The sequence below is a fragment of the Chinchilla lanigera genome, unplaced genomic scaffold (assembly GCF_000276665.1).
Source record: "Chinchilla lanigera isolate Chin_1 unplaced genomic scaffold, ChiLan1.0 scaffold00010, whole genome shotgun sequence".
Lineage (NCBI taxonomy): Eukaryota > Metazoa > Chordata > Mammalia > Rodentia > Chinchillidae > Chinchilla > Chinchilla lanigera.
Genome location: NW_004955411.1, coordinates 25,441,195 through 25,449,692, shown reverse-complemented (window position 1 = coordinate 25,449,692; position 8,498 = coordinate 25,441,195). Strand labels below are relative to the sequence as shown.

At 40.7% G+C, this 8,498-nt stretch overlaps 1 protein-coding gene and 1 pseudogene across 3 annotated transcripts in view; one reads left to right on the top strand and one right to left on the bottom strand.

The window, feature by feature from the left end:
- The first annotated feature begins 1,818 nt into the window (after positions 1-1,818).
- Positions 1,819-8,498, top strand: part of Ccnc (cyclin C) — a 32,852-nt gene continuing 26,172 nt past the window's right edge. Inside the window, exons 1-2 of one of the 3 annotated variants that reach the window (XM_005377808.2) lie at positions 1,819-2,866; positions 7,351-7,457. In XM_005377808.2, the coding sequence (XP_005377865.1) occupies positions 2,835-2,866; positions 7,351-7,457 (139 nt within the window). In that variant the 5' untranslated portion in view covers positions 1,819-2,834. The remainder of the gene's footprint in view (positions 2,867-7,350; positions 7,458-8,498) is intronic. The other 2 variants (XM_005377809.2, XM_005377807.2) reach the window with 2 other exon arrangements.
- LOC102006110 lies at positions 4,209-6,098 on the bottom strand (annotated as a pseudogene).

Sequence of the window (8,498 nt, the reverse complement as noted above, 5' to 3'; positions counted from 1 at the left end):
ATAATGGAGTACTACTCGGCCATAAAGGAGGATAAATTTAAGTTATTTGTAGGAAAATGAATGTACCTTGAGACCATAATATTAAATAAAACACATCAGATACACAAGCTCAAATATCACTTAACATCCCTTATATGAGAAATACAAAGTATAAATAATTTCAGAAAACAGAATAAAACATTGACAATTTCAAAAAACAAAATAAAAGATTGATAGTAGGAAACAGGGAGATAGATGTAAATGGGAAGGAGAACTAGAGATGAGGGACGCAAGTGGGAGGGAAGAGGAATAAAAATAACGAAGATATACTGAGTACATGTACTGTTACATCAAGCTAGTAAGCAGGTAGTTAGACATTAATGGGCCTGGGAGATTGGGAGATAAAGACAGGGGGAGTCCAAAATAGCATCCTGTTCCCCTTACACTTAAATGAAGAAACAAAACCCCCAGTATATAATACATTACAATCATTTATTAGGTTTCAGGCCCAGATAACAACCACACAGCGCACAAATGGCATTGTAAGGTTATATATTATGCACTTTCACTCTGATACCAGGCATTCTAGTTCCAAAACAAGTCATATAGCATTCCTGGCTGCTACAGCCCATGCCCAGTGGTAACCGAAAGGGGAACATTCTGTAAGGATCTTCCCTTGATGGACTAAGACCTAATTTAATTAGAATTCATCTACTGTTAGTGTCTTACACAAGATTTTTAAAATATGATTAGGGCCCCTAAGGGAACACTGAGCATCCGAAGAAGAACAAGGAAGACATTCTTTTAGGGTCTTTTTTTGAGACAGGGTTTCAATATGCTGTTCAGGGTGGCCTTGAACTCACTTTGTAGCCCAGGTTGGCCTTGAACTTGCAGCAGCCCTCCTACCTCAGCCTCCCAAGTGCTGGGATTACAGGTGTGCACCACCACAACTGGCCTAAGGAAAACAGTTTTGAGTTATCAACACTTCAAAGTAACCTCTAAGAAAAATGCCCATAAGCATCACAATCACCAAAGTTCCCTGAAGCCCAGAAGAAACTCTGTGTGCCTAAAAAGATATCCACACTTGGGTGCAGATGCCTGAAGGCATAAATCTCTGTACTTGGTTTACAATAAGCTCTACCTATACTTGTGCATGACTGCCTATCTTTTTTTTTTTTTTTTTTTTTTTTTTTGGTCTTTTTGAGACAGCGTTTCACTATGCAGTTCAAGCTGGCCTTAAACTCACTTTATTGCCCAAGCTGTCCTTGAACTTGCAGCGATCCTCCTGTCTCAGCCTCCCAAGTGCTGGGATTACAGGTGTACACCACCATTCCCAGCTGCCCATGTAGCCTGACTGAAGTCTTTCATCAAATGTACAAAGAACCAAGGAGTGGTAGGCTGGTGACAAAGCTACCAATATTGGAGGAGAGAGTGGGCATGCGTTATCACAATTCAGCCTAGTCTAACTCATCTAAATTAATACACATAGTAATAAATGCATTTCACATCTTGACTAGGTGCATGTATATACAACTGAATCAAATTTTAAAATATACCATTGCTAGCTGGATGTGGTGGTGTGCGCCTGTAGTCCCAGCACTTGGGAGGCTGGGGTAGGAGGATCACTGCAAGTTCAAGGCCAGCCTAAACTACATAGTGAGAGACCCTGTCTCAAAAAAGCAAAACCAAACAAACCAACAAAATACATATAGTTATGGATATATATATATATTTTGGTATTTCTAATATAACTAATATTTTCTGTTCTATTTCACTTAGGAAAATTGTTGTCATACTCAATTTTACTACACCTTAATTGGTCTCCACCCACAAGGGAAAGACTGTTCTAAATTCCCTCAGAACTCTGATCGTCCATGAACAACTTCCAGGTATGGCCAATCATTTAGAAAACAAAGCTTTAAAGGCAATGTTACAATAATACAAATGGTAAATACAGAAACATTATTTTATCTTGTAAACGGCTTTCATTTTTTTCAATGCTTCAATCTGGGACATGTATGTATAATACGTTGTTAGATATCATGCAACATTAGTGGTTCCGTGGCATTAAAACACGGCTGCACTTTCTCACTGTAAGAGACACCTGTATCCCAGCACTCTTGAGAGGCTGAGGCAAGAGGATCACAAGTTCCAGCCCAGCCTGCGCAATTTAGGGGCTCTGCGAGACACTTCTTCAAAGGTAAAAAACTAAAAAGGGTTGGGGGATGTAGCTTAATATGTTAGGACCTGCGTTCAGTCCCCAGTACTGGACAGCGAGGGTGGAGAGTGGGGGGACTGACGCACTGTGAAGCCACAATCACCCTCAATTCTTTCCAACTTCAGGAATAAGTAGTCACAAGCTCTTACACTTTCTTAGAATGCTAAAGTGCTGGACAGTGGGATGACAAGACCCCAACCTGGGCCACTTCTTAATACAGTGGATCCAGCGGTGAACACCAAAGATCAAGCAGCTTGGGCTAGAAGCAGAAATCGGCCAGAAGCTCTCGCGGGAAGCCCTGTCCGTTACCGCCACCCCCACCCGGCGCGAGCCTTCGTGAGCACTAGTTCCGGTGCCCGGCTTTAACACTCCCACCACCAAAGCGTACACTTGCGGCTCTCTGCGATACTGCTGGGCGGGCCGGAACTTTCGTCTGTAGGAACGGGTTTACACAGTCGCATGTTGCCAGCCGGCGTCAAGGAGAACAGTGCCACCGTCTTCCTCTCGCCGTCGCCGCCGCGGAGCAGAGCTTAGCTGATCAGATCCAGGAGCGCGGTTACCCGACGGGCTGGGTCTATGGTCGCTCCGCGGCCCGCTCCGCCGGCTGGTGCTTTTTTATCAGGGCGCGCTGTGCTCCATGGCAGGGAACTTTTGGCAGAGCTCCCACTAGTAAGTGATCTTCTGTCCTGGCGGCGCGGGCCGGTGCTTGGCGGGGCGGCGGTGAGGACAGGGCCTGCGGGTCCCCGCGGGCCTGGATCCCAGCTCGGGTCCGAGAGATCCCGAAGCAGCAGAACCGGAAATGAAGCGGGCTTTTCGGAGGCGACTCCGGTGTCCGGCCGAGCGAGCTTTGGGGGCGGGGTGGCGGTGAAGGTGAAGCAGGGTGGGGGAAGGGGAGTAGTCTCCGGGAAGGCAGACTGAGGGGTTGGATTCGGGTTCCCGGGTTCGCTCGCCCGGGGGCTGCGGGTGGGAGGCGAGCACGCACCGGCGAAGCGCGTCTCGGTTGAGGGCCGTGAGGCTGCCTGTTAGGACGGTCGCGGCTTGCTTTTGCCTGGAGTTTGTTCAGGGGAACAGCGCTGTTTTCTTTTGTCGATCGCCTTCTGCCGTGAGTGGGTTGCGTATTCCAGGCTTCTTTCTGCTCGAGAGCCGCTTCCGGCCACCACTGTATGCCTAGGTGAAGTTTCGCGTTGATAAGGATAGCGCTTCTGCGCTCAGAATTAGTCATTTTATTAGCTCGTGTCTTGTGTTTTGTTTTGAACGCATTTCCTAGTGATTTTGCCTGTTGCTTCAACCTTTTCCCTGCATAAGTTTCTGTTTCTGTCAGTGACGGAGAAACAGCCGCTGTGATACTAAGAACATCTCTGTATTTACATGAGGAAGGTGTGGTGTGATGGGGTTAAACACTGACGAGGCTTCCTACTGTATGGTTGAAGGATGAACGAACTTGATGAAGATAATTTTAGTGTGAAAATTTAATGGTAAAAGCGCTAATATCATTTAAATTTTTATTCTGTGAATAGGATTGGTGTCTGTTCATTTTTTTCCCCACCGTTTGCATCAAGAGGAAAAGTAACAGTACACTTGGAGACCAGTTTTTCTAAAGGCTTGTTTTCCACTTGCTATAAAGTGATTCTGTGGAGATGAAGTGCTATAAATGCTTTACTGCTGATCATCTCATTTTTTGTTCTTCATTGTTCGTACTGAAAAATTTCCTTGGGCAGAGTTAAAACAGAAATTTAAGTAGTGGAAAGATGGATAAACTTTAAACGGAACTAAGACATCTGACAGGTAGCCAGTCGTTTGTCAGTTTTTCAGCTTTAAAAAAAGAAAGTTCTTTTAATACGCATTTTTATTATGCTTTCATTTACTGATGGCACTATAATTTATTTATTTATTTATTTATTTATTTATTTTTAGGCAGGGTCCTTCTATGTAATTCAGGCTGACCTTGAACTCATTGTGTAGCGCAGGCGGACCTCAAGCAAATCCTTCTGCCTCTGCCTCTGCCTCTGCCTCTGCCTCTGCCTCAGCTGTATTTCATGCCTGTGAGATGCACATTTTCTTTTTTGTTGGTTTTTCTTTTTTTTCCGGCACCCGGAATCGAACTCACGAAGTCGCACATGCCAGGCAGGCGCTGTGCCTCTGAGCTAAATCCCCAGCCCACGGAGATGCACATTTTCTTATACTGGGGATATGGCAGTTTTTTCACAGTGACACATGAAAATAACGGTGAATCTTACACTTCATGTTAAAATTGCTAAGATGTAGCATTTTTAAGTCTTGGTTTTGCCTTCATATAAAATACTGAGCAAAACTGGAAACATTTGTGAAATTTATCTTTAAAAAATAAAATGACTGTGGAGATGAAAGTATTGAGCAAAATCACAGCACTTTCGATTTTAGAAAATTTAAGTAGAACAAAACACATCCTCTGACTGAAATGCAATAAAACCAGAAGGGCACTAAGTATTTTCCAGTAAATTGGTAAATTAATGAACAGGTAACAAAAATGAAAACCCATTAGAAAAATGGTTATTTTTGATTAACAGTGTACAGAGGAATTGTATTTGGCCCATCAAGGCCTGGGGAGATGTTTGACCTCATAAGTAAACTTCAGAGGAAAAGGCAGTGGTGATACATTACTTTGCCTTTAAGTTTTAAAGTATTTGAAGGATTGAGTATAACCCTAAATATGATAAAACAAATGAACTGTTAATAGGAATGGAAACCGAGGTGACCATTTTGGAGGGCAAACTGACAAATTACATTAAAATTAGCACCAAAGTTGATCCATTAGTTCTGCTTTTAGAAAATTATTTACAATATATTATTATTTAACATGACTGGAATTTGTGAATGAGAAAAATTAAATAACCTCCTTATTCATGAACAATTGAGAATATACTTCATCAATCTAAGCCACCATCAGTTGATGCTAAGTATTTTTACCATTTGATGTATCACAAAAAAATAAGCATGTTGTTAATTAAAATGCTAAAACATTGCTTTGTTTTCTGCCAATAAGTACTTTAATGACAACCAAGTTCTGTGACATAAATTCCAGTAACTGTCCCAGATCTGGGGCAAACCACCTGCATTTACCCCACATTTGGAAAGCAGGCCATTCGAGCGTTAGCCGTCAGTATCCATCTTCACAGAAGGTACCAATCTGGCATCGGAGGTGCAATGTTAACACTTCCTCTCAGGGAAAGGTTAGTATGGTAACACAAATGCGTGAGCACAGCTGAACCATCCTCTTGTTCTATCAGGACCTGGGAGACCACCGGTTCGGCAAACACAACTTTGTCAAAATACATTAGAGCACCAAAAAAGGGTAAAAAAAATAGTAGAAAAGTTGGTAGAGCTGGGCTCTCATATATCCAGTTCTTAGATTTGAAGCCTTTCAAACTAGTTGTATGTAATAAAAAAATGATGTTCCAGGGTCCAGGTAAAAGTTAGTTTGATCAAAATCCTTTATAGAGTGCAAAAAAGCCCTCATGTTTCCACATCTTTAAAATGCCCTTATAGAGGTCCACATGTCCTACAATTGCCTTCTGGTTCATCATGAGAATTCATACAACATCAACTGAATTGGATGCCAGAGTCCTGATCAAACTGAATATAAAGCTGGAAACAAAGTGAACCAAAGTTGTGTCACCTACCATTCCTGACAATGTTAGGTTCTTCTTGGTAATATCATAGATTGGTAGCTGTACTCTTACAATACGACCACACCTCTCCACAGACTCCTGGTGTCCTTTTATTGGTTTATATCAATGAAGCTGCTAACCATACACCCTTGGAACAAGCTACCTTGCGCCTGCATTCAAATCTTTAGAACATTGGTAGGGTTGGCTATAATGGAGAACACCACTCCTGATGGTACCCCACAAATCATATTAATTTAAAGAATTTCATCAAAAGGTTCTCCAGGTGTTCCCAACCATCCAACAGCCCCAGGCCTTCTAAACATTCTACAGATAGTCACTTCAAGCTTTGGTAAATCCCATTTTTAATGGTACCATATGCTGTTTGTCTTAGTAAAGCAGAAGCAATACCTGAATGTAAAGCCAACCCACCTTCTTTACAGATTTGGAACAAGGCATGGATCATTCCTGTATATTTTATCTCTTTGAAACAAATATCAGTGCTTTGCCCTCGTACTTGAAGTGGTCTTTGGGTAAGTTCCACAGGAAAAGTTCCAAACTCAGCAACAGGAGCCAGCACGGTGACACATGCCTGTAATCCCAGCTTTTGGGAAGCTGAGCCAGGAAGATCACCATGAGTTCCAAGGCCAGCCTGAGCTACACAGTGAATTCAAGGCCAACTTGAACTACCTAGTGAGACCCTGTCCTTCCCCCCGCCCCCGGACAAAAAAAAAATGAGCACACAAACTCAGCAATAATATATACAAGGCCTCGCTGGGTATGGTGGCACACACCTGTAATCCCAGCATTTGGGAGGCTTAGGCAGGAGGATTGCTGTGAATTCAAGGCCAACCTGAGCTGCATAGTGAAACCCTGTCTCAAAAAGGAAAAAAAAAAAAAATAGACTCTAGGGTGTCATATTCAAAAGGTTTCTTGCTGGGCATGGTGGCACACACCTGTCATCCCAGCATCTGGGAGGCTGAGGAAGGAAGAATCATTGTGAGTTCAAGACCAGCCTGAGCTATAAAGTGAGCTCAAGGTCAGCCTGAACTGCATGGCGAGACCCTGTCTCAAAAAGACAAAAAATTTTAAAAATAAAAATAAAAAAGTTTTTAAAAATTCAAAAGGTTTCTAATTCAGACTAAATATCTCATACCTTAAGTGGCACTTTCCTGATACTGTTCGGGCTCTTCAGATGACTCAAACATTGCTGATTTTAATATGCATCTTCATATTAGAGTGTTAGAATTAATCCAATATAATACAGTAGAAAGAGATTAGGAAGAGTGAAAAAATTAGAGGATAACTTTTTCAGTGCATATTTATGATTGTTAGTGAGATAATTCTTAATAATTTGCTTTTTCAGAAACATGAGAAATATTGTCTTTCAGGTTACTTGGCACTTTGTAGTTCTCAGAATATGAACAGACTGTTTAATCTGAGTGTTTTCTGTGACTTTGCTTATTGATTTTTGTATCAAGCACCTCCTAACATCTTTTCTTCTTCTAGTTTGCAGTGGATTTTGGATAAACAAGATCTGTTGAAAGAGCGCCAAAAGGATTTAAAGTTTCTCTCAGAAGAAGAATATTGGAAATTACAGATATTTTTTACAAATGGTAATTTTTTAAAATTTGTTAAAGTGGTATAGTTGGTTACCCTTGAATGAGAATGATTTTGTATGATAATATTTGATGAACTATTATAGTCTATCCTTATTTTTTTTATTTAAAGAGAAAAAACTCAAACTTTTAAAACAAGATAGTAGGAAGGTAACAATGGTTAATACATTGCATAACTAGCTTAAAATTAGTTACTCATAATACAAGATAATCAGCAATTACTGTCCAAACAATATTAGCAGAAACCTTTCTTTTCAGTGTATTAAAAGAAATTAGTAGTATAACCATCTTTTCTTTTTGTATAACCATCATAACTGTCATATATATATATATATATATATATATTTTTTTTTTTTTTTTTTTGCTTTTCCCTTCTTCATTCTTCCATCCCAGCTTCTCTTTCCTTTTGAAGTTTCTTCTCATTTTACAATGTCTATTGTACATTTTGGATTTTATTTACTCTTTCAGCTTCTCACACTAGGGAGACAATACAATGTTTACACATGTGCATTTGGTTTATTTTACTTATGAGTATGATCTCGACTTGCATCCATTTACCTATAAAAGTCTCCAGTTTATACTTTTTTACAGCTGAGTAGTACTCAATTGTATAAAAATACTACCTTTTTTATCCATTCCTTAGTTGATGGGTATTTGGGTTATTTCCAAGATCTAGCTATTACAAATTGTACTGCCAACATCGGTGCATATATAGTGCTGTGACACGATGTTTTTAACTCCTCTGGGAAGATACCTAGCAGGAGAATAGCTGGGTCAAATGGGACCTCCAATCCTAGTTTTTTAAGGAATCTCCACATTGATTTCCACAGTGGTTGTACCGGTCTGCACCCCCACCAACAGTGGGAAAGGGTTCCTTTTTTCTCCCGCAGCCCCTCCAGCCTTTGTTATTGGTGGATTTCTTGATAATAGCCATTCTTTCCAAGGTGAGATGGAATCTCATTGTTGATTTAATTTGCATCTCTCAAATGACCAGTGATGTTGAACATTTTTTCTTTTTTTTTTTTTTTTTTTTTTTTT